The sequence below is a fragment of the Hypomesus transpacificus genome, chromosome 11 (genome assembly GCF_021917145.1).
Source record: "Hypomesus transpacificus isolate Combined female chromosome 11, fHypTra1, whole genome shotgun sequence".
NCBI lineage: Eukaryota > Metazoa > Chordata > Actinopteri > Osmeriformes > Osmeridae > Hypomesus > Hypomesus transpacificus.
In genome coordinates, this window is record NC_061070.1 from 7,472,580 (window position 1) to 7,498,987 (window position 26,408).

The following is a 26,408-nucleotide window of genomic DNA, read 5'->3' on the forward strand; positions in this document are numbered from 1 at the left end:
GTGTGTCTCTAGTGATACATTACGTCATTTTGTGGCTTAGTTGTCAATCAGGTGATGTCACAATGAGCTTGTTCTAGCCGCCTAGTATGTGTCAGGTGAGATGAGTTTCCGAAGACCTCAAAGGATTTTCCTCGCTTGGGTAGTTAGGCTGGTTACAAGGTAATAGTCATTATAAAAGCTGCTATATTTTGGCTTGTAATGAGATTGCTATCTTTTTATTGTCAACCTCAACAAAAGCTAAACCTGTGAACAGAGGAGCTAGCAGCTTGCTATAACGTTAGGCAACTTGCCAGCTGCATTGAGCCAAGGGTAGCCATTGTTTGAGTTGTAAAGCTAGCTACAGTATATCGTTGGCTAGCTCGCCAGTTAGGTTCTCGTTAGCTACTTAACGGTCTGGTTTGCATTTAAAGAAATTTTACAGTTAGCTGAGAATTGAACAGAAATACAACGATTCTCTTTTCTATCCACTGTAAGACCATTATTCGTCTGAATACTTCGGATTCGAATGACATTGGAGCGTGGGACGACTGCCAGCTCCATCCAATGTGACGTACTCGCCTCTTGCCAAACTCGTAGCAGTAGGACCTTCTTGGGATGCTGATACAATGAGTCCACGATGGCTTGCTAGTGTTTTTAGTGAGCACGCTAAATCAGTAAAAGGATGCTACCAATGGGTTGATAGTAGTCTTATTTGTTTTATGGTAGATGTTGGGAGGCTAGCTGACCAGCACTTCATTCCTTTTGAGTAACCTTGGTTGCTCTTGCTTCAGAATTGGTTAGTTAATATACTTGATAGTGCTAGCTACATAACAAGCTGATTTGAGGTACTCAGGGAGTTCACTGCAAAATACTTTGTTTGCTTCTCAAATTACAATCGGTTTATATCTATACATGTCACCGTGGCTTGCTAGCAAGATCATTTAGTTGTGCATGCTCGGCGCTGATAAATTGCATTGTAACATTCGAGGTTTAAGTGGACTAGTTTGATGCCATATACACCTTGTTTACCTAACAGCCCGTCAACTTCAGCTCTACTCCTTACAGCAGATTGGCATGTCTGGGCCTTTTCTCAGATACTCTAAATGTTGAATTAGTGCCTCTTGATGTGCTTCCTTTCCTGAAGGATTGTTGTACGTGGATAAAACGAAGAAAACGAATAATGAGATTTCATTACATATTTTATTTTACAGTAGGCCAAGTTGTAGGTGCTCCTGTTGATGTGCTTGTTTGTGTTGTCAAGGAAGTGCGGAGCTCCTTACTTACCAGCAACTGCCAGTCTTGTTCAATTACCCTTTTTCTTTCAAACATTGATCAGTCTGGATGAGTGTGTTGATGCACACCATTTGAACTTTGTGTACAGATTTTTTTTTTTTTGTGTGTTTTATTAGATTTTTAATATTTGAATAAAGTTGTAGCTACAGTACTATTTAGAATTTGGTGGTTGGTGAGAAGTTTGTGTTTCGGTGCAGGCTTTGCAGTTGACCTACCTTCAGTTATTTATGTGGCTACATTTTTTGTCTTTCTCTCCACAGCTGTGGTCATCTTGCATGATGTGTATCTGTGGTGACAGTGGCGAGCAGCACCTCTCCCTCTTACCCTCTTCCTGGGTCAGACCCCATCCTCCTCCCTCTCCCTAAAGCTTCCCCTGGACACTGGCCCTCCTAAGCCCCCAATATGGCTGACAGGAAGGAGCCACCATTCTACAATGATGACAATGTGGGATCCTTCCACTACAAGCTGCCCTTCTACGACACCATGGAGCTCTTTATAGAGACCCTGACAGGAACCTGCTTCGAACTGCGCGTCTCACCATTCGAAACCGTCATATCAGTCAAGGCCAAGATCCAAAGGCTGGAAGGTACTGTGGCATCTATTGCTGTCTCTACAGTAGGTAGTGGGGAACATTCAATGCCTACTATCTGTCAAAGAATGGCACACTGTTTATTTTTATTTTTTATCAGACCTTTCTATGTATTCACTTTGTAGCACTACTGATCTCATAAACACATTGAAGCATGTCAGGTTGTCGACTCGTTGGTACTCTGAAGGCCCAGTCTCCCAGACATGATGGATTAAGCCTAGTCCTAAAGTAGGAGAAAAATGTAATGAAGATCTCCATTGAAAAAGTTTTAAGTCTTAAGTTCATGCTGTAACAGCATCCCATATTCAATCCACAATTGCTTGGCCTCATCATTTATTAGGCCTCATCTCCCATTCACTTGTCATTGGGCCCATGGAGCACATCAGTGATCTAAAAAACTCCAAGGGCCTTCATCCATCTCCTCTTGTGTGGGTGGTTGTGAGTGTTTAGCTGTGATGTGGTGCTGGGTGGAGAATGGAGATACTGTGGAGTGGAACATCATCTGCAGAGTAATATCCGTTGTAAAACAGAGACTGCTACAGCTACGGCCCGTTCCATTGGTTGAGCATGGCAGCATCGGCGGTGGATAATTTTAGGCTGTCATGGCTATGATCACATTGCTATTTTAACATGTTAGGCTAGTTATTATGGTGCAAAAGAACTGTGTGTTTAGTCTTTGTCTCATCTAAGCAGTTATTAAGACATATTTCAGTAATAAATAATTTAATAAACCTTTTTTTTGCACCAGAGAAGTGTAAATAGTGTACATCTTCCTTGTCACAGATTGATTGACAGCCAACACACACAAATAGGCACGTTCATGTAAAGACTTGCTGTACTACAACCTAAAATTGTTAACATCTTCACACACAACTTACGTAGTGTAAGCATTGATCAGAATATAACTGATGATCTGTTAGTATATTTTGTTGTTGTTTCTACTCATGTCATATTGGTTGTGACCAGGCACCAGTCCATTTCCATGGCAGGCTTTCCAAGCATATTTTTGACTTTGCTCCATTCTTTTCTTGGGTCTTGCTGCATGCTTTATGGGAGTGTGTAAGGGGGATGCAGTCTAGCCATGGCTGCAGAAAGACATCTCTAGATGGTAGAGATACTCTGGGTTGTACTGGCCCTTATTCAACTCTGCAATTGCTAGTTCACCCAGCCAGCGTAATCAGATGAAGCACTCTGGTTGCAACTTATTCTCCTTCTGAGGTTTCTTTCTGAATTAAGATGTGATCTTTTGTGAATTGTAGACTAGTGTAGATTGTTTTACACATTCATAGCCTCCTTTGAGGAAGCAACATGACCCATTTCTTTTTGTCTCACTTTCTAATTGTATTTCCTGAGGGGGGCATATGTGAGCTATTTTTGAGGTGTTGTTACTGGTAGTAGTGGAAATGTATAGACCTAGTCTCTCTACTCCAATTGTTCTCCCTCCCTTTTGAAGGCATTCCTGTTGCCCAGCAACATCTGATCTGGAACAGTCTAGAGCTGGAGGATGAGTACTGTCTGCATGACTACAGGTGAGTTTCTACTAACTAATAGAGCTGAAAGGCTGACGTTTGAATTAGATTACAAAATCATATTGATTGCATTTTTTTTTTAGCTACACTTGGGTTTTGGTAGATGCAAACGTGGGCCTACTGTGCCTGAAGCCTTCAGATGGTGTTCAGATTTGTAATGAATGCCTGTCACTTCATTTTCTACATGAAAATGTCCCTGGTGAGGTTAAACTAGAGAACTGTATGCTACAACATGAAGTTCATTAAAAGGGAGGCGGAGTGGGGGGTTGGTGATAGACGTTTGTGTAGAGTGGATATCATGATGGGATTTTCAGGCAGTCAGAGGTTAACCTGAAAGCCATCCACAGGAATGCTGTTTATTTTTTAATAGGTCTGATTTGTTGTGTGGGCTTGAAGCAGCTCTAGAATTTAAACTCATCAACTGTGCATACACCCCACGAAATGTGACCCATCTACTGGATACAGAAATGCAAGGAGTTAGATTGGAGGCATGTATTGTGACAATGTTTTTTTGTTGTTTAATTGTAGCATTGCCGAAGGCTGTACTCTGAAGCTGGTCTTGGCCATGAGGGGAGGTCCCATCAACACTAGGAGAGGTAGGAGTTGGTTTAAATTGTGGCGTTGCTGCATTCCTACTGGCTACAAGTTGAAGGACTTAAAATGTTGAATCTTCCTCGGCCTCCCTCAGTGGCCATAGAGGACCCAAGGAAGGAGATGTCTGACCTGATGGATGGGTGCAGGGAGGAGGTCTGGGAGAAGAGCCTGCCCAACAAGCAGGTCACCTTCCTGGTCTACCGTGAGGGGGATCAGCTCAACTTTTTCCGCGTTGTGGACAGAGGGGATGGCACTCTGACCCCCGTCTCTGAATCACTCAGGTATTTATTTTATGTAGTTATTTACATTTAGTAATTTAACAGACGCTCTTATCCAGAGCGACTTACAGTAAGTACAGGGACATTCCTGCGAGGCAAGTAGGGTGAAGTGCCTTGCCCAAGGACACAATGTCATTTGGCACGACCGGGAATCGAACTGACGACCTTCAGATTACTGGCCCGATTCCCTAACCGCTCAGCCACCTGACTCCCAGTTATCATTTATTCAGTCTCTTCCCTAGTTTTCCTTTGTTTTTAATTCTCTAATATATGCAGTTCTGTATAGGCCATAATTGAGGCCAATGTGACTGTGTATTCCCTAGTGGTGGTTCTGTCTGTAATGTTTATGGTGAGGAGGAGGATGATGGGGAAGGCTCGCTGGCTGGTCAGCAGACCCTGGAGAACTCCATCACCATGAACAAAATGAAGCTGCTCAAAGCCAAGATGGAGGACATGAACCTCAACAAGAAGGTAAAACACCAGATATACAGTCGTTATTTACTGAAATCTCTGAGAAATGGTTGGTCTCATAACAGCCATCTTGCCTTCTTCCATCAGCCCAAGAAGTCTGCTAAATTGAAACCTCTGCCCCCCGTCGGTCCTCGGCCCTGTAGCGACTCCATCCCCCTGAACACAAGAAATCATCGACTCTTCCACGTTCTTCCCCAAATCAACCATTCTCATCACTCCAACATGCAGTTACCTCCAATCAGAGACCACGGATCCATAAGCCCCTCTCGTCTTGGTACTGCTGTCCCCTCTGCTCATTTGTCGATTACCAGACGTGCCCCGCCTACCTTCACCTCCTCGTCCTGTTACATGCTTCAGGAGGAGGAGCCATGGGATTCAGGTGCCGCCTTTGCTAAGATCCGTCCCCCACCTAAAGTTTCTCGGTTGGACATTGGCGGCACCAGGCTCATGAGGGATTGTGTGTATCCACAGTTGCCTGCCCTCTCTACCAGGGGCCAGGCTGACGGAGCTATGGAGAGCCATGACGCCATAGGGAATGCTCTAGCAGTGGGCTTTGCAGAGGATGTTGTTGGCCTGAAGGACCCCTTAGTGTCAGGGGACTTGTATGGCGACCTACTCACAGACCCTTTGAGTCTGGATGTGTCTACCCCAGAGAGAGGCCAGGGGAGTCTGGAGGGTTTAGGGCCCCTGGACAGAGGGGCTCCTCACCAGCTAGCTTCCACCCCCACGCTGCTTTCTCAGGCAGTGGGCTCTGGAAGTCTAGGTACCTTAGAGCTAGGACCTGCTGATGGTCTAGCCAGTAGAAGTGAGAGGACCCAGCTAGGCAACACCTTCCATATTAGCCCTGCCGCTCCACCCCTCTCCACCACCTCTCCAGCCGTTGCCACTAGACAGTTGCCTCAGCCCTTTGAGTTCACCACCTCCACGCTACTGTGCCCCAGCCCCCCAACACGGTCCAGCACTTGGCTGAAGCCTGACAGCACAACCCCACTCCCCTCCTCTCCTTCACGCACCTCTCATTTGCATGGCATCAAGGTGGACTCTCTGAGCAAATGTCCAGAGATGATCTCCAAGAGTGATGCTAGGGACATCACATTTATGGCCAACCAGGCCTCTAAAGAACCTCTGGGATCACTCCGAAAATCGGATCTGTTGGCTCTGGCATCCAGGACTGCGGACAACGGCAGGGAAGCCCTCAGTCAAAGCCTGGGGCTTGGGTTGGGGCTGCCTGCTGTCGGTGCTTCTGGACTGGGCCGATTGGGCTCCATGGTCCCCTCCAACATCCACCTCCTCCAGGATGATCTCATCAGACGTATGTCTCCCTTGCACAGAGCAGCAGCCTCTTACATGGTAAGCAAGGAAATATACATCGGCCTAATATCTACTGTGGTTGTTCTGTTGTCCTAAATACTTTTTCAACCTCCCCTCTATTTACAGTCCCCAGCTACTCTTGGATCAGCTGGTGGAGCTTCCTGCTCAATAAGGAAATTAGGTATAGTAATCTGGATGTGGACACACACAACACACACTCTAACATACACACAGGGGGTCAGATCCGTCCCCCATAGGGGGTCAGATGGCTGAGCGGTTAGGGAGTCAGGCTATTAATCAGAAGGTTGTCGGTTCGATTCCTGGCCGTGCGTAATGACATTGTGTCCGTGGGCAAGGCACTTCACCATACTCGCCTCGGGGAGAGTGTCCCTGTACTTACTGTAAGTCGCTCTGGATAAGAGCGTCTGCTAAATGACTAAATGTAAATCTACACTGTATACTAGAAAGTGACACTGTCTGAAAGCTAGTAATGTTGCTAGGGTTGTGCACAGCAGACTAGGGCCTGACCAGAAAGTTATGATTGTTGTGCACGTGTACAGTGGCCCAGTGCAGCATCTGTAATATGGTCTGACTACCGTCTTTGTGCCTGCTCTACAACGTGGTGTGAGAGGCCACCAACACACATCACGCTCAGAGAGAACAGTCCCTGACCCAGGTTTACTGCCAGACTGAGTGCCATACACACACACACACACACAGAACAATCCAAAGTCTGAACACTGTGGTGTGTTTTGTGAAAACAAGCACAAGGCATGCGGTATGAGTTCTGCAGTGTGGCACAGCAAGAGCATAAATATCTGTAGTGATACAGCTGCAAAATCTGCCATAGCTACAGGACAAGCATATAAATTCACACCTACAGCATAATGAGATTCTAAGGTTGGTTTTATGACCGTAAAATAACATGGGCCCCATACCACCCAACCCACTTAGATACAGCACCTGTGTACTGAGATTAAACATTCAGACTCATGACAATTGCTCTACCATATGATTTAGCCACATTTATTTGTTTTTTTTGTCAGTTCAGTGTGTATGAATCTTAAGGTCTATTGTTGTTCTTAGGGTAAATAGTGCAGTGAGGGGAGGAAGAGAGGTGAGAAGTGACACCTAGAGAGCACACCAACACAGATTGCAGTCTAGAACACTACTCAAAAAAACAATCTCATACCCCACTAGCCAACTATGACTGTTCCCCTTTGCTGTCGTATCACCAAGACGTATCTTTATCTGCTCCATGGCACTAGTTTCTGTGCACCTGTATCTTCATGCTTGTGAACGCTGTGTGTGGTCCCTGTCCACTGACCTTAACTGCCTTGAGTGGGGAGTGACATGCACCGTTGAGTTAACAAATCAGCAACAGACTTTTGCTTCTCACAGATTGTGAATGTGTGCTTATATATACAGAATATATCCCAGGACTATATGTGACGTATTGTAAAGTCAGGCCCAATCATTCTGCAGTACTTAGACATTGGACTTTCTGTTTTGTTTTTTGCAAGTTGCCCCACTAGTGTGAAGGAACTACAAGGGAGGATGTGCTGGATGAGTAGTGCTAGTTCTACTCATCCACTCTTTGGGCTCTCCTTACTCGCTTGTTCCTCCCCCAGGCACCCCATCCTATCACCTACCTACAGTGAAAGCTCCTTTAGGCGGTAAGAAGAAGAACTTCAAGCACTGCTTTCTCTGTGGGAAGAAGACTGGCCTGGCCAACAGCTACGAGTGCAGGTACCCGAAACGCTTATTTTCTCCACTCTCTGTATATCACCCCCTCCACATCTTTTAACTAACTTCTTCACTGGGTAGTGGAGCACAGTTTGCCACTTCCTCCATATGTTCATTCCTCCCTCCTTCCCTGCTGTCTCTCCATTGGTACTGTAGTTCTGCCACTCGTCAAGAGGGTCCCCTCTCTGCCCTTGCTGAGAGCAAGGAGCCTGATGCAACATTACGCAACTCTCATTGTAAAATCACAACACAAGCCGCCCTGAGGTTCTTGAACATAGTCAAGAGGTCTCTCAAAAACCAGCTTAGATCATAGGCAAGTCAAGGTGATGGAAAAACCAGCTTTGTGTGCGGGCAGCACATTGCTGGGTGGGACAGTTTGTCTGCTTGCGACCTATTGGGTTTGTCCACTTCATCTGGACTGATGAGAAAATAAATATCCACGTGGTTATCAACCAGCAAGCAGCAAAGGAAATGAGGACATAAATCTATGTTTGACTCATTGCACACCTCTTGAGAACAATAATCAGGCTCTTAGGGGTTGATGATGAAACATGGTGATGGGTTATTGAAAGACTCATCTTACTGTTGCCATATCCCATTATCATTATTAAGAAATGATTTAAGTTAGCAGTTGATAATGGACTTTCGTCTCCCATTTCAGTTCCTTAATGGTGAACTGGTGTTCAATGGCTCAGTGGCGACAATCTTTGATAAACGATCAATAACCGGTGGCTTGTATTAGTAATTTAATCAGATTACGGAAACTTCTGTATCATTTTCTTATGATGATTTGGGTGTAAATTCTCTAAGGATAAGATTATTTTATAATTTTTCATAAAAATCTGGCATTGCACATACTACCATAATATATTAATAGTAATATTATTATTTTAACATGCAGTGCTCCTCCTCCAGGTGTGGCAACAATTTCTGTGCCACCCACCGCTATGCAGAGACCCATGACTGCACCTATGACTACAAGAGCACTGGAAGACGGTTCCTTCAGGAGACAAACCCCATCATCAGCGCTCCTAAACTGCCCAAGATCTAACCCCTCACAAACAGGCCCCCTCACACTGCTTTGGAGGGAAGGATGAACTGAATTACAGATTTAGTGAATTAACAATAATAATAAAAAATAATAAAAGGAAATGAGCTTTTCACCACTGTGCTTTCTATCACCAAGTTTGCTGAAATCATGTCAACAAGCCAAGTTTGAATAGGACAGAACAGCACAGGCTAGTAGCTATTCCCTTTTGACAATGTGGTTGATCCGATTTTCCCTGTTAACTTTCTTACCCCATAACAACAACAAACAAGTGTGCATGTATATAGGTCTTTTTTTGTTACATCATATGCACGATATCAAGCATTTATCTATTTTTTATTCTGTTTTTTGGGTGTTTTGTTTTCTTAAAATAGGATTACATATCCATTCATGCGACAAGTCTTTGAGAGATGCACTTTAGAATTATTATATTTGTATATCAATGTTTGACTTTTTCTCATGTGGTCTAGGGTCTTGCATTACCGTGTTTGTCTTTGTATGAAGTGTTTTTACATTGTCAGTTATCTTTTATTTTATTGTATTGATGTTCAGAGCCACACTCCATCTCCCTGTTACTATGGGCACATACAAAATGGACATACACAGCCTTCACTGGAAAGAATTGTTTTTAATTTAAAATGGGGCAAATACTGTACACTCCTTTTTAGATGCTTTGAGACCAGGGTTTCCCGCAGCATTTTTCAGTTAAGGCGGCCGACCAAGCAACACACGCCTGCCGCCTTAACTACGTTTCCCCCCAAAAAATATACTGCAATATCTGCCGTGTTACTCAGTCCTGTTTTCTCCCTTCAATTCCAAAACGCCAGTGTCCCTTCTCTGCAGAACGCATTAGTGTAGCGCACAAACTAGCCCCCCCCCTCCTCCCCCCTGGTCTGACGGCAAACTCCACCCTACCACCTTAACTTAAACTTTTCTGCAGGAAACCCTGGAGACAGAGTAGTTCATGTTCAGTTTTGACATAAGTATGCAAGTGGTATAAGTATGTTGGCTGCATACTTTAAGGAGATGGAAGAAAGGGCTTCCTTTTTGTCAATATGAACTAAAGTGAATGCCATTAGAAGTGTTTTGTAAGATTGATTTTTCTTTGGTTAAAAGGAAACTGCACCGCTTTAAAGTGCTGTCACAGTGACAATTGGTGTTTGATTTAATAAATTAAGTTTGGATCCATACATATGTGCTTGTTTTAAACTTTCTAATCATATACAGTAATGGTGTTTCTTTAAGCATGCATTCATTGACTGCTACTAATGTGTAGTACATTATTTATTTATCAAACTTCTATTATTTAATTACATTTGTTTGTTGTGCTGCCTGTTCTCCACACCTGCATCCATTTCTCAGCAACACGCTAGGTATTATTAACCTCAGGAATATGCAATTTGCCGTCATAAGGTTGACGAGAGCATTCGTGTGGTAACAAAACACAATATACAGTATTTCTAACCAGGACAGGCTTTAATGGGGATATAGGTTGACCCGTCTAACATTCACTATTCAGAAGCCATTGAAGCAGTGAGATGGAATAAATAATACATTTAATGACTGGAATGCAGATGTCCATATTTTCCATATCAGTGAATACAATATCTCATGTATGGATTAAGTGGTCAGACCTTTGAACTGCCATTGTCTTGGAATGTCTGTGCATGTTTGAAGAAGTGGGAAACTGAGATGAGGTAAAGGGAATCTAGAGCCCATTTCCCAGATGCTGGACAAAACTACGTCCAGGGAGTCTTTTCTGATATTGTCTCCTAAAAATGTGAGGAATTAGCCTGAAGAGTGGAAAACAGCTGTAAAAAAATGGATTATCCTGCGAATCAAAGGGGAAGGTGGGTGGGTGTACTCATCGGTATTGTAACCAGATCTACCCTGTCAGGGTTTAACTGCTCAGTGTATTTGTGGATGCTCTACAAAATAAATCAGATTAAAGCTTCACATCTTGAATGTTGAAAATCAAAGACTCTTATTTGTCAAAATTAACCGACAGAAACAAATCACGTGTCTGAGAACATTCTGGTATCTTGTCGCAGTCAGGAGTGAGAGCACACAGCTAAAGCAGATGTGGGAAAGCATCTTCACATTACTGGAAAAAGTGTTCCTCTTCTGCAAGAATTATGTGAAGAGATGCATATCAGTGTTCCCTTTTTGTAGACATGAAACATCCTAGAAACGGGACTATCAATCAGTCAAAACCATTGTACTTAATGCGAATTCACATCTATGCCACAAAGAGAATACCAACTCAAATAATCTGAATTACAATTTTTTTTTATAGATAATCCTTAAAGAATGTGCAATAATTCCAACAGAGAAATTACTTTTTTGTTATTGTAAGATAAAATGTTTTCAATTTAATTTCTGTTTTGAAATTGTTCAACTTTATTCCAACATGAAACATCCTTGAAACAAATTTTGTGAGTGTATACTTGACTTGTAAAAACGAATAACTCTACAGCAAGTTTGCCTGACATAAAGGGATAGATGTGTGCCTGCATGTGGCATAATATGCAATGTCCAATGAGTCAAAATAAGGACAAGGACGATAGGAGGAGATGATAAAGCAGAACCTGTTTGACAGGTTTATCTCACAAGGAGTTATAAGTAAACGCATATAAACACAGACAGCATGTATAAGCTCTACACAATATCTTGTGACATTCAACATCCGTGATCCAACTCTTCCTACTGAAAGGCTGGAGTATCTTCATTAACACACAGGACAGCTCTCTCTCTCTTTTCTTGTTTCCCACTCACAGTTTTTTAAACACCTAGTGGGCAATCATCTAGCTTTGTGTCTGTCTGTACTCTTTCAAAGTATCTCTCCTCCCAGTTCTAATCAGTCACCTGCAGAATAGTGAAGTATGAATTGCTTGCAGTGCCTCCACACACTGACAGGCATGGCTCCAGACATAAAATGTATGCCTCAGTCAGTCTCTGAATGGACCAGATTCATATCCATACCAGTGCATGTGCTACTCAGATGTCAGCATTAAGACGGCAGAATGAGATTTGTGTGAGCTGGTTCTGGAACTGGACAGATTTACTAAGCTAGTCATAGACTACATGATCTGGATATAGTGAGTAGTTTCTTTGATTAAAAGGGAGAGAGGGTTAACATCTAGTTATAATGTCTGTATATGTACTGTATAATCCCTCATTTGGGAGACTATACAGACTATATCTGTTTCTCAGACATACACATCTCTTTTAGCATCCTCACTACATGCTCTCTGAGGTGCCTGCTCACTCCAGACAGAGCACAGAGGCCCTGTTGTCCTTCCCCAAGGAGGGAGGGACAGACTGTGAATTAGTAATAGGAGCAAACACAAAGACAGGTCTCAGATAGATAGAGCTGGACTTTGAGTCAACAGAGGATACATTTTCTTCTGTAGGCTACCCTTCACCTCTAAAAGTCTGCCAGTTAGTGAAGGATGGACACTTGATGTGGCATTCCATTGTTTGACGTTCGATGTTGTATTTCCACGGTTTATTCTAAACTATGCAGATGTAACCTAGTTTAGATGTCATATCATAAAAGAGGCAGTGTTTATTCGACATTATTTGCGTCAAAGAGGTTGATTAATTCAACATATTTTTCATTATTATGATCCTCATCATTTGCATCGCAGCAATAATCGAAACTGAAACATGTTTCTTAGTCTTTGACGCACCTGCCCTTTAAATCCTTTTTTTCAGCCCTTCCATTTTTTTCACTCCATTTTAACGCGGAAGTCGGTGCCGCAGCATAGACAGTTACTGTACATGCAGATTTGTGATTTAAACAAAACAACGTCATTTAGTTCTGAGGAAATACCGGTGAGTGGTGATCCTTTTTGTTTTAACTTTTCTTGATTAACTGGAGATGTTAGAAATAAATCTCCATGATAACAGCCTTCTTCAGATGTGATGTATTGTTGCTGCGCCTTTTATCAAATAACCGGACACGTCGAGGAGCGCGCGTCTGGACTAGGATTTGACTGAATTCATGGCACAGGCTACATGCCTTGCTATTTAATGAAATACGTTTTTACCTGACTGTCAACATTTAAACAACGTCCAGGCAAAGTAGCGTATTGATTGAAAAAGGTAGGCTACGTAACGCTACGAAGATTACGAAAGACGCAGCAGATGGATATTCCTGAGAATCCAAAAGGCATGCTGTCAGTGAAGGCTTATGGGCTACGCGTATGGAAATTGCTAGTTTCCTTCAATTAAGTGAATATTTCTATCTGATTTCACTACCGTGGACCTAGTCTACCGTTGATGTATTTTGAATGAAAAACGATTTCGCATTTCGTTTAATGTTGGCTACATTTCCCTTCTCATAAAAGCCTCAAAGCGACGTTTAAGATACCCTGCTGCACAAAGCGAGGTTTGAAACATAACGATTTTACATTGGCTTGTTATTTTTGAAGAACTGCTCAAATGTGCTAGGTTGTCGTGTTTATTACATATTGTCAGATGACAACTGTGGTCGGATGACGGTGACGTGAGATAAACTGCAATACCCTGCCAGCTGTCGTGCGCACGTTCAGGTCCTAAGGACCCAGTTGAATAAACATAAACACAGGTAGCGTTAGGCTACAGAGATTGTATACAGGCAGGCAGCAATAACGCTTCCAAGTAGCCTACCTTGAGTCAGTTTTCGCAGTGTGGTATGGATTGTAGCTTTCTCAAATTGAGAACAATGTGCCTAATTTTGTTTAATGATAGCCTAATAATAATAAAAAAAACGTAGAATTTTCCTTGCCCATTAAAACCAAATTTCTCTCATTATCTCAGAATTCCTGTTTTTAGTGGAGGCAGTGGTTCAGATCCACCCTGTTACATGATGTACCTTTTAATTGATTGTACATACCCCTTTATATCCTCTACAGTGCACCAAGGCCAAAAGGAACAGCCAATCTGTCTGTTACATCACAGCATGGCCTTGTTACTCCTCACTATTGTGAAATACTAAGGGCTTGCGGAGATAGGAGTTCTCATTGTCCTAATGGTATCATGCATGCATAAACTTGCACATAGACAGCACCATGCTGATTCTCCTGTGCAGTAGAGTTGAGCCTGTTGGTAATGTACCTCTCTCTCACTAAAGATCCTCTCAAACAATGTTTTCCAAGGCAGAGCTTCAAGCATAACATTTATACTTCCATGTCGTTGCTTTCTGGGGCCACAAATGGAAATGTACATACTTTTATATCACTATATGAGTTTGAAATATGTGACAAAATGACATCAAATGAAACACATCCCAGAGAGTGTTCTTGGCTTGCTATCTGTCATCTTAACCAGTCCTCCTGGCTTGGCCCAGACTGGTTTCCTTTTCTACACGTTTCTGTGTAGCCCAAATCTTGCAGCCACTGTATGAAATCTAATGTATTCTGGGCAGAGTAGTCTGTCAACAAGCTAAGGAATTGTCATACATTTAGTCGCGGCAGACTTCTTAGAAAAACGTAGAGAGGGAAGCAAGACAGGAAGCTCCTAATTATTAATCTGAACAGGCCTCTTCTGATGGGTATTTATCGGGTAAAACTGTCAGAGAGAAAAGGTGAAGTTCAAGTGATGTTATTGTGGTATTGTGTGCTAGCAAATTAACTCACAACTCCTTTTTCTTTAGAGACGGATTTTTAGGACAATCATTTGGAGAGAGGATTTGGACGCTGGAAAGCTTTTCTACAATTAACTGCCTTCATTGTAAGGCACAATATGCTTTTGATTGTTCAGCATTCATTATCTGTATCTTTAATGCTATATTTTAACATTCACTGAAGTCTCAAGAAGCACTAGTTTTGCCAGTCTCCATTGTTTAGCTGTATCTTAAATCACATTTATTTTATCTAAACTCATAGGTGCATTTTTGTTGAGCTACTGAACAAATACATTTCAGTATTGCTATTCGGTTTCAGTTGAATATTGTTGCAGTACATGCCGTGCAGTACAGCATTTGGTTTACCTATTTGGTTTACATCTACTTTTTGTAACCTATTCATCACCACCAGTATCAGTCTCACTATCATTTCCATCATCATTGTCAATGTCACATTTGAATACAAATGTGTTACAGAAAAGATAACCCTCTTCTGAGAATTTGTAAGAAGAGAACAGATTTAGCCTATGTCATAAAACACCCTGAGTGGGTTCACTGAGGCAGTAAAGTTAACGGCCCTTTATAGTCTAACTCTAATGTTCAATTGGTCTCTTTCTGCTTTTCTTACATTTACCTTGGTCACCAGTTGATAAAACCTTGTCATGTTTCCCAGTAAAGGCAGATTTGACAAGTAGCCTCAAAGCTATAAGCTCTACAATAGCTACACTATTTAACATGCTTTGAAATATGGAATTGCTATACATGCTAGAATCAAATCATTACAGACAGTACACACACACACATACAAATGCACACTCACTCACTAAGACACACACAAATCCTGTACGCAACCATTCATTTCCAGTACACATACACACACTCATCCTGCTTACTTCCTGAAATCAGCCAGTTGACTCTGCATTGACCTGAAAGGAAATACTGTAGCCTTTGAGATAATTGAACCCCTTACAATACAATACAACCATGGTTGGTCGAAATGACTGACAAAATTATTTATCTAGAAATATGAATTTTCCTTCTTGGAAGGGAGTTTTACCACAAATGAGTAAGACAGTATGTCATAGAGAGATGTACTGCCTGATAAAGCTTAAGTGCCTTACTTTACTGTAAAAACAGTATCTTAGTACCCTCAATGTCACATCTCATATTATCCCAAGATAAGTATGTTTCAGCTTTAAACAAAGTAATAATGCTGTTACTATCATTTTTGAATGAGATTATGTGATGTAAGGTGGTGACAGACAGTGTAGAAAATGGCACTAGTCTAGTCAGCGAAAAACCTGTACACATGTCCAGGGAAAGGTATTTTTCTTACTGGATGTGTGCGTGAAATAGTTAACAATGACCCAACTGAGATTTCAGTGCATTAGAAGAGACATGTGGAGCCATAGTGACATCTCCTTTGGTCTATCAGTCTCCCACCTCTGTCACAGACTGAGGCAGACTGCTTTCCTCCGTTAGAGGACTGTCGATTCATGATATGTCTAATCTCACACACCTCTCCCTCCCCACACCAGAGTTCTGAAATGCAATCAGGTATGATTCTGTGATCTTTGTCCAGCTCCCAGACTCCAACTCAATCTGGTCGTTCCCCTGCTCTGTGCTCTTTTGCGGCCTTCCTCTTCCATAGGGAAAGGAACTATTGATCCTATCAAATAGCTTGCTGCGTTCTCTCTATGGGTGACGTCATCATCATACCTCCCACTGCTACCCCCCTCCAAGCGAGGCTAGGCTGTCAGGGATGGCATTGCCTAGGGTGCAATGGCACCTAACTGGTTCTCAACCCATAGTCAGATCAATGGAAGCTGTTGCACAGATCCGTATTGTAGGAGGGCTGTCTCAGCTGAAGTGAATTGAGATAGGGTCCTCTTCTGCCTGTGACCCTGGCGATTGTCATGTATCACTAACCTACTTTGTTTGGCACCCCCCTGTCAAGGCAGGAGACTGAAGCATTCAGAGGTTTGTGCAATCATGTCAGGCTAGCGTCTTGTCAAATAGTTTCATTTCTCACCATGGGACAATGAGTTAATGTATTGCCCCCGTCATTTGGTTGCATGCCAGATGGGTGGGTTTTACATGGGCCATTTGTTCCATTTTGATGAAACAACCGCATACAGATAAGTTATTGAAAAACATTTAAGTGACCCAGTATTCTCACCCATGTCTGCTACTCTTCCAGGGCCCAGACACGAGTGTTAGGGGTTAAGGTAAGGCAGGGTTAGGGTTAGGGTAAGGGTTAGGCAGGGTTAGGGTTAGGCAGGTACAGGAAGACACACAGTGTGATATAATCATATTGTTCTTTGACAATGGCTTGGTGTTATCTAACTAAATATGTTCTGACCTGCACAGTGTGTCTTGCCGTTATTAACACTGCATGCTGAAGTGTTGGACTGATGGCACTGTTTACGTATGGGTACCCTTGCAGTGCCATCTATGGTAAACTCTAATTTAACATTAGTATCAGTATTAGCGTCAGTCTCATTGCTGTTTATTGCCCTGTCATTCTGACACACTTTCACAGACTAATTCTGTCATTGGGCTGTGTCTTTTATAGAAGTGTGAGTCATCATATCAGCCAGCCAATCAACCTGTCAAACTGCATCTCAGTGGCTCCTGACAAAACTTAAAAATGTGTGGCTATGGGACTGTGGTTCTGCTTTGTGGGGCTGTGGAACTGTGGGACTGTGGGGATAGGCTATTTACAGTACTTAATATGCAACAGTTATTTTCATTTAATAGAAAATCAAATTTCATAGTGTTCACAAATGTTTGCAGACACTCAAGTTCCTCTTTCCGCTTGATGGCTGAAGCAGAAAAATATTCGTGGCAGTCGCATGGCTCTTCATGGGTGAAGTGAAGTGAATGGCAAACCACTCACAGCAAACATGGTGTAGGTCTCCCAGACTACAAACTATCTACACCAAGAGCCTGCACCTCTACCTTAATTCTCTAAACTGAAGCAGTTTTGTTATCATCTATGTACAGTTCATAATGGCAGCCTACATAAACACTGCGCTGCAGCACACACGCATACATCACAGACACACCTATGACTAAAGTCTGTATGCCCTTCTGGCATTTAACGTACCCTAACTGTTAGGGGTGGGAATTTTTTAATACCTCAGGATTTGATTCGAATTGATCCTTGGGGTCATGAATCGATTACAAATTCACGATTTTTTGCAATTTCTAATCAAAAGTGTTTTTATAATAAAAAATAAAGAAAATTACTTTACGATTTTTTACATTTGTGAATCGATGTGAATCGCTACAAGACTGTATCGCGATTCAAATGTGAATCCATTTTTTTTCCCACCCCTACTATTACGTTACAACTCTACAGCCCGTCCCACTCATTCAATATTCTTGGCGGACTTGAGATGTCAGGGATTATGTCACAGAGAGTCCAACTTTCCATCTTCAGCAAATCATCCAGGTGTACTATGGCCTTTTGTTTCCTCTCCTACCACTCCCACTTCACGCACTGCTTTTTTCAAGTATCCAGAACTCAACAACACTGGTGAGATAAGATCCTTCAAAAGGAAATATTTACAGAAGGGTACTATCGTGTGTCACATTGTTGTTTAGTACGGTTACTAGTGTTGACTTAATGATAAGTCAAACAATCATGTGGAATTACGGTTGGATGTCAGTGATTTCAGGCCAGGTTGAAATATGGCAAAAGGAAAGTATAAAGAGAATTAATGATTGACTATGAACTTAAATCTAATAGCACAAAATTAAATTAGGTTGTGTCAAAGTCCATGCACATGTTTTTGCAAAGGTCAGCTGTCACTCTTTCTCTCTCTCTCTCTCTCTCTCTCTCTCTCTCTCTCTCTCTCTCTCTCTCTCTCTCTCTCTCTCTCTCTCTCTCCCGCTCTCTTTATCTGTCTCACACACAAACAAAAGACAAATATTGTTATTCAGAATCTTTTGTTAAACTAAGTGTTTCTGGGATTATGGCAAGTCCCCATGTACTTTGATTTCTTATGTTTCTTTATAATTATCCAATTCCTGGTAAATGTTTGTAAGTATCTCTGGATATCTCTGGTATCTCTGGATAAGAGCGTCTGCTAAATGACTAAATGTAAGTGAGTCCTTGCCTCCCTCTCTCAAACACTCCTTTGGGCTGTTGGGGTGTTTTTGACGTCAGCTCTTTTTTTTCTTCTTTTTATTTTATGTAGCGCCTCAAGCTAAATCTGGAATTCACCTTAAAACTTGTACCTTACTCTGACTCTTTCCATCTCTACTTCTCTTCACATTGTATGTCTCCCATTCTGCCCCTCTTTTAATCTTTCTTTCTCATTCTCTCTCACTCTTTCCTTCTTTATCTATGTTTTGGAATTGAGTCAGCAATGCGTTGATGTGGCGCACATAGTCTCTCTTATTCACATTTCCTACTGTCATGTTTGTGTTACTGGGGTGTTGACAGTAATCAGGAGTCTGGGTCAGACAGCTGCTGTATGGCTTTTCTAGGAAACGTTCCGCTTGGACTCTCTCTTGACAACACAAACTCGAGTTTTGGCTGGTCTTTTGTGTCAACACTGAAATATTAGCATAAGCCACATAGGCACAACGTAGTCAAAAAAATTGCGCACTGAGGTGTAGTTTATTAATTACAAAACGGTTTAACAAAAGTGTTCTTTAAACAAAATCAGGCTCTTAAGGGTCTTAGGCTCTCAAAGGGTATTGCTTGAGGTACTCTTACTCTCCATCTTGGTTGGCTGTGTTCTGCAACAGCTAGCAAAGCGAGGTCTAATCACACAGACAAATGTTGTAGTCAGCATCCGACGCTCACCTTCTCTCTCGGCACTCGATGACCTGGGTAGGTGGGCTGGCCCATTTTAATACTTCTGGTTTTCCAATAAGCTGTTTCACTGCGGCCGTGTCTCTGCCTTGCCATCTGGGACGTGGGAAAAAGAACAAACTCATGGTCTGTGACGTGTCCCAGCGGTATCCTGCATGGCTGTCCGTGGTGCTGACTCTTAATTATATAAGAACATGTAAGGAAGGTTGGATTGTTGCGAAACAATTAAAAAAAAAAAAATAGTCAGACAGTTAATTATTTTATAATATTGTTACCCTATTTCTCATTGTTGCTTTCTAAATTACTCTTTATTATAAAAGGTATAAACTTCGTTGATAATATTTTATGGCCATCCTCCAGCTGTAATTATAAGCCATCTCCCCTTCCCCGATACCAGGTCTGGTAAACGTAAAAAGTAAAAAAGCTTTTAGCCCGTTGAGTTTGTAGTTATTCTGGGCACTTACAGTACTGTGGATGAACGATTGTGTAGTTTGTTTTGCACAATAGATCCAGTCTGTCCTGCAGTAGCCAGGAAGTCACTGTATCCTCTGAACCTCATTGTGTAATTCGTACCCCTGAAGTTTAAGATTGTTTTTTTACTGTGTGTATGTGTGTGCGTGTTGCATGTGTGTGTGTATGTGTGTGTGGGAGTGTCTGTCCTTAAGGGATCTATGTAGCGGCATGTTGTCCTTCACACTGGCCTAGAAGGTGAAACATTAGTATGAGAAAGTCCCTGTGTTTCCTTCTCCTGGGCACCCTGAGGATGTCACAGGAGTGTGCTGAGTACTGTGTCCTAGAGTACACATCCCCAGCCAGCCTAGCTGTTTGTCTAGGAGCCCTGTTCCCTAAGCTCCTCTACAGACTTAATCACACCCTCAACAGAATGACATTAGCATATATTCTAATTAAATGACTGAAGTATTACAAATGCAGGGAATGAAAATGTCTGCTCTGTCCTCCATAACCAAAGCAACCTAAAGGAAAATTACATTTATGGAAACGTAATGATTATTTACACGCTGCGTGTAACAAATACATCAGTAAGAGTAATCCGGGTTTAGGTTTAGGTTAATCTATGCTGTTTAGTACAGTGTGTGTGTGGGTGTGTGTGAGACAGAGAGTGAGAGAGAGAGATAGAGAGAACAGGAAGAGAACAAGAACCTTTACAGGCTTTATCAGAGCCCCTTTACTTTTGTTTCTATCAATCTCTTTCCTTTTTCTCTTAATCTCTGTAGTCTCTTGAAGAACTGCATGCTCTGGCAAATTATTAAGACCATTCTAATTAGTGCTGTCAAACACACCCGTTCTTCAACTCAGTGGAAATGTAGCCCACCTATGTAAACCCAGTTTACATAAACTCCTCCATTTATGCTGCATAATTTCAATAGTATACGGAGGAGTATAACTTTTAGGCTCATTCAGAACAGGCAGTGAAAGTAAAGGCAAAGGTTGGACCGGCAATTTGATTCAGTGAACACACATCTCATTTTTATTGGTGTTGTGGTAATGCTGGAGTGGTGGTGGTATAAATTTGGCTTGGCTGTTCTGACCGGCAGCCCAGTGGTTTCCAGGGCGGGTCTACTCCAGATTATGCATTGGCCTGTAAGGTTGGGGACAAATAGATTTGCTCTTCCCAAACTGGAGGACTGTGTGATACGATGGCAGGGAGTCAACTCGTTAATAATATCGGACTCCTTCCAAACGTTGAAATGTGAATATACTGTTACCTGTATCTTCGAGAGCTAAACATTCAATGACACATCTCTGACCTAGGTCATCGTTTCTATGCTTGATCAGGGCACCGAACTTAATGTAAGTTTGATCACTAAACAGTTGTTCAACTAACACTAGTTTAACCACGAACAGAGTATACAAAACTGACCCCCAGAAACCACGGGACATGTCCGGAGCGTGGAAAGCCCTACTGAAATTGTGATTCAGAGGCCTAATTTTTGTCCCAGTTTAAATGCATACTTTATGAACTGTTATTAGCTGTATCATTCCGACCAGCTTAGTGCAACTCAAAGTGATTGGTTTGGCTTTTCTTTATACACAACCAGCCCTAATAAAAAAATGGGGAGACCGCCTATATGAAATAAAGAATGTCTAAAACATACAAATTCAAATTGAACCATCTCCAGTTTTCACTCAGGGATTGGAGGAGACCAAATGGGATGCTTTTAGAGGACATAGTAACATGTTAGGTCTGATACATGCACAACTGAAACTGGAAAACCTGCCAAATATAAATCCTACAACACACAAAAAATTACTCTCTGTCTCTGGTGTCCCAACTGATAGTATACCCCCCCCCCCCCCCCCCCCCCCCCCCCCCCCCCTCACACACACACACACACACACTTTGCCCCTCTAAGTGTGAGCACCAAGAATTTTGCGAAGCCCAATAAAGATAAGAGCTAAGATTCAGCTGTACCTGACAGAAAGATAAAGAGACAGAGTAAGAGGGAGTGAGAAAGACGGAGAGGGAGTGAGAGGAGCAACAGAAGTTGGACGTTTTTGAATGTACTGCGTTACATGAAAATGTTTACATTACATGGAAAGATCTAGAACCGTAAGACTTGTTTTATCTATTTCTACTGTGTCTTCTTCTAACCATAAAGCAGCATTTGGTTTTATTGTCAGTGAATATTGTAAGAGCACACAGCAACAGACAGCTGAAACTTAAAACAGATTCCAGGAAAGGTTTACTTAGAATCTGACACTTGTACATGTGTACTCTAGGGGCACTTACAAAATGCTTAATCACTTCCTTCCAACAGTAAATGTGTGTGTGTGTATCTGAGTGTGTGTATTTGTGTGTGTTTTGTTTTCTAAACAGTTTCTGAATTTCTTAACTGGTTATATTGGTCTCTAGTGTCATAATAATCGTTTGAAGCTACATGTGACCTTCAGACCGTCCTATTTATGACCATGTGATCGGGAGTCAGGTGGTTGAGCGGTTAGGGAATAGGGCTAGTAATCTGAAGGTCGCCAGTTCGAGTCAAATGACGTTGTGTCCTTGGGCAAGGCACTTCACCCAACATGCCTCGGGGGAATGTCCCTGTACTTACTGTAAGTCGCTCTGGATAAGAGCGTCTGCTAAATGACTAAATGTAATGTAATGTAATGTAATCATGTCCCCTTTACCAGAGAATCAACCATTGCTGCATGTTGTTGTTGTCTGCCTTGCCACTTCCAGAGATGGCATTGTAATATTACATCCATCTGTTTATGTCACTGTGCTGTTGTACACCCTGTCATGGAAAGCAAAAAGAACATTGTGTACCACACACACCTACTAGGCTTGTTGCAAGGATTCCTTGAATTAGGGTTAATGGCTGTTTATATTTCTTTGCATGTGTGTGTGTCAGACTCTTTTCACCCTATCCATACTGGATTCTCCCAGCATTACCAGTTCAGACAGTAGTCCTGTATATAACACCATCATATGTGTTATTCTGTATCCCATCCAGTACCTGCTCTCCTCACAGGTGTGTGGTCACAGTTCACAATCTTTGCCGACTTCTCGCTGGTACAAAACGGTTTGACAACAGGGCAGTTCAACAAATGCTCTGTGTGTGTGTGTGAGTGTGTGTATGTGTGCATCCATCTTTCTTCATCTCTCTCACACCCTCTCTCTCTCTCCCACCTTATGCGTTTCCCCCATTCTCTCACCGACCAGCGATCTGGCTGTTGGTATTTCACGGACCAAACACCTGCCTATCCCTCCATTTCCCAGCAGTTGAGCCCTAGCATTGGCAGACACATAAACACCCTCACAGCGAGTGAGAGAAAGGGGAGAGATTGAGCAAGAGGCATAGACAGAGACAAATCAAGAGAGAGAGAAAGAAAGAAAGATAGATAGAGAAAGCCGAGAGAAAGAGAGAGAGGGACGGAGAAGTTTAATTGCTCTGTGATGTCAATGGCAGTGCAGATGGCACATTAGCAGAAGATACAACTGTCTATTTATAAACAGTGTTTTATAACCTCCCATGGTGGCCTACATGGACACATTTTGCTTGTCATCATGATCCATTCAACAAGGCTGCTGTGAGGACAGAGAAGTTGTTATGGCCTGGAGACAGTCTCATGTGAACACAAGGCATGTGTGAATGTCAAATCATCTGTGTGCTGCTCAATGGATGTTGGCTTGATATTTTGCAGGACAGCACCGGTTGCAAAAAAAAAATTAAGGCCGGTCTGAAAGATCAATATAGGCTGCTCTTGTAATGCCAAATGACCTGAATTTCAGGAAACTGTTTTAGTCAAAGTCTGGGTACACTGTTTTCTGAGTACACAGTCTCCAGACTGCTTTAGTCTGGGGAGTTAGGTGGCTGAGTGGTTAGGGAATCAGGCTAGTAATCTCAAGGTTGCCAGTTCAATTCCCAGCCAAGCCAAAATGTATTTTTAGGTACCTTGTATCCTTGGGCAAGGCACTTCACCCTACTTGCCTTGGGGGAATGTCCCTGTACTTACTGTAAGTTTCTCTGGATAAGAGCATGTGCTAAATGACTAAATGTAATTGTAAATGTTGGTCTGTGTAATGTGTGCCCCTGTCCTTTCTAGCACAATATTATGTCTCTATTGTGAGTGTTATTTTTGTATGCTGTGTCTGTGCGACTTTAAGTTTATGAATTGTTTTTCCTACACAGGGTTGTACAGGCTGGGATCAGCAGTTCAGATCATCATGCCTGTTGCCGTGGCAGCAGGACAGGAAGTGTGCATGTGAGCGCACCTGGTCAGCTCCGCTGGGATGAACATGCCACTGCACCAGATCTCTGTCATCCCCCGTGATGTCACTTCCTCTCGGGTGTCTGGCAGTGGGAAGGCCAAGGACAAGGACAAGCAGGTAGGACTGGATGTGTGTGTATTTCTGTGTGTATTCAGTGTATGTGTGTTGTGCGGATCTGTGTGTGCAATCTTAAAACATTCATATAGCTACACAGGAACAATCAGACACTCATTGAGTCACAGTATCAAAAAGTCATACACCTACTAGCCCACAGCTTTGTTAGGTGTCCAGGAAAGAGGAACGAATAAATGGCTTAACCAGCAGTAATACTCCAAGCTGGGACAATAAATTGAAAAAAGTCTCAGATCCCTCAGTTTAGAGGGTTAATATAGTCCTCAGCTTTGTGAGTTGACTGAGGGAGATCCAGTCACAATTCAATGTGTGGATCACAAACCTGAATTAGCAGTTTGCTTTATGTAAGTATGTTTTGCATGTTTACCTGTGCTTCCATTGAGGGCAATATTTGAGACATATTTTAAACAGGAAGATTCTTAGTCAACGTTTTCTTCATGTTCCATAGATTTGTGTGCAAACTGCCATGATTCTGTTCCTACTCCTTTGCACTCCTGACATCTCCTTGTGCCATTTCTGGTCATGCGGCGTTGTTTACTGAAGCTGATTGGATGCTGACATTGGAATAGGTCTGCTGCTTCACGATGGAGGCGAAAACCAGCTATCAGCAGGCAGACAGGAAGTTAATACATTAGGCCTGTCAGCCGAAACTCCACATACTAGTAAAACTGCTTTTCTCTTGGCAGAGGAGCATGTTTGAAGTACATTCAAATGGTATTTACAAATAAAGTGGTTAGTGGTTTGCTATACTTATCTGCAACTACACCCAGCCGGCCATTCAGTCAGTGATTGATTAATTTATACCTGGCTCCTCATGGATAACTTCTCTTCCATGAGGCATTGCCCAGGAGGGCTCTTAGTGTCAGTTGGTTGCTGAGTGACAGAACAAAGGGAGGTGCTAAGCCAATGTGTCTGAGCGTGCTCAGGTTCGGGCCTCACTGTGTAGAGTCAGCAACACGCCAACACAGGTGTTCTTGAGAGGCCACTCAACACTGTACATATGGTGGAGTGGATTAAGAACCAGGCCATTAAACACACATACACACACAGACAAGATTATCTAAATCTCAGAACTCTTGCACAGAGGATAGATATAATTTTTTGGGGAAGATATTTTGGATGGTGGTTAGTTTACTGTGAGTAGTTCATGAGTGTTGCCTATTAGGTTGGTTCTATATTTGACAGGTATCTGCTAACAGTATCATGTCCTGCTCTGTTATCATTGGTGGTGAGGCTCATCTGTCTGAGAGGATGAGGCTGTAGAATGTAAGCCATGTAATTTGTCAGGGGTCTTTGGATAGAAAACCTAATCTTTCTCGGTTGTTACGCTGTACTTTAACACAGGTCTGCCCTCATCATCAGTCCTTCCCCTCACCTCCCTCAGACTGAGCTCCCTTGATTCCCCTCAGGAATGGTGGGAAAAAATGTCTTCCCTCCGGAGCTCTTGGAGTGGTGGAGGATGAAGGGATGGACAGAAGAAGAGAGAAACGCTAGTGCTCAACCGGAATGCTGATCAGCGGAGGGCTAGCAGAGGGCTTTGTGTTTGTGTGTGTCTGCAAGCTCACATGAGTGTTCATGTCTGTAATTTAGTCACACAGGGCAGCCCATCTGGTCCTCTAAGACAAAACAGTTTGTCTTTTTAGCGTGTCAGAGAACTAAAATAATTAAGTTTTAGTCAACCTCTTCCTCAAAAAGCGGCATTTCTCAAAAACATCATCACTGCTTTCTGATCCCCAAGCCTGAAGTTCTTATCTGGGAACAAAATCCTCTAGTCATGCTCTAACCTGTGTGGAACTGGGTCTGAAAACGAGATTTACAAAGAAAGTGGAAGGAATACAATGTCAGAGTTTCAGACCAAGGAGTTGTGCTATGGGAAAAAATGATTTTCTATGGAGGGTTTCCAATTTAGCATATAATACCCTGAGACTACCTTGTATCTGGCATGATAGATAAGCAACTCTCTGGGTGGATTATGTATGCACTGAGAATAAAGTCATTACTGGTACAGGTTTGAAAAAGTTGAAAGGTGAACATTGTCTTGTTACTTAAGACCTAAACGTATCCATATTCAGAGCTGTGTGTTACTAGCTTATCTAAATTGTCTTTTCGTTGCTGACTTTAACCATGCTAATGTTTTCAGTAACTTTGCACTGCTAAGTTGTGATCCCAGTGCTTATGGAGTTTTACATTTAGTATGGTGTTATCTTACATAACAGTGAGACACAGCCTCTCACCATCTGTGTGTTGCAATGTACTCACGCACATATTTC

The 26,408-nt window shown here is 42.4% G+C and overlaps 2 protein-coding genes across 4 annotated transcripts in view; both read left to right on the forward strand.

The window, feature by feature from the left end:
• The first annotated feature begins 43 nt into the window (after positions 1-43).
• On the forward strand, positions 44-10,028 carry zfand4 (zinc finger, AN1-type domain 4). Of its 2 annotated transcripts, none has more exons than XM_047029682.1 (10): positions 44-159; positions 1,533-1,858; positions 3,315-3,390; positions 3,919-3,986; positions 4,079-4,265; positions 4,586-4,733; positions 4,821-6,083; positions 6,171-6,225; positions 7,676-7,793; positions 8,692-10,028. In XM_047029682.1, exons 2-10 carry the CDS (start codon positions 1,675-1,677, stop codon positions 8,885-8,887), a joined length of 2,295 nt encoding a protein of 764 aa, XP_046885638.1. In that variant the 5' UTR covers positions 44-159; positions 1,533-1,674; the 3' UTR covers positions 8,888-10,028. The 2 variants fall into 2 exon arrangements, with proteins under 2 accessions (XP_046885638.1, XP_046885639.1); XM_047029683.1 differs by having other exon boundaries at positions 8,706-10,028.
• Positions 10,029-12,556: 2,528 nt separating this feature from the next.
• Positions 12,557-26,408, forward strand: part of march8 (membrane-associated ring finger (C3HC4) 8) — a 62,316-nt gene continuing 48,464 nt past the window's right edge. The window contains exons 1-2 of one of the 2 annotated variants that reach the window (XM_047030111.1): positions 12,557-12,675; positions 23,927-24,123. In XM_047030111.1, the coding sequence (XP_046886067.1) occupies positions 24,028-24,123 (96 nt within the window). In that variant the 5' untranslated portion in view covers positions 12,557-12,675; positions 23,927-24,027. The remainder of the gene's footprint in view (positions 12,676-23,926; positions 24,124-26,408) is intronic. The other variant, XM_047030110.1, reaches the window with a different exon arrangement.

Bases quoted from the DNA above. Each gene is read 5' to 3' on its own strand.
- zfand4 (XM_047029682.1), top strand. From the start codon at position 1,675: ATGGCTGACAGGAAGGAGCCACCATTCTACAATGATGACAATGTGGGA. The intron at 4,266-4,585 runs GTATTTATTTTA...TGTATTCCCTAG, and splicing joins CCCGTCTCTGAATCACTCAG to TGGTGGTTCTGTCTGTAATG. The intron at 7,794-8,691 runs GTACCCGAAACG...TTTAACATGCAG, and splicing joins GCCAACAGCTACGAGTGCAG to TGCTCCTCCTCCAGGTGTGG.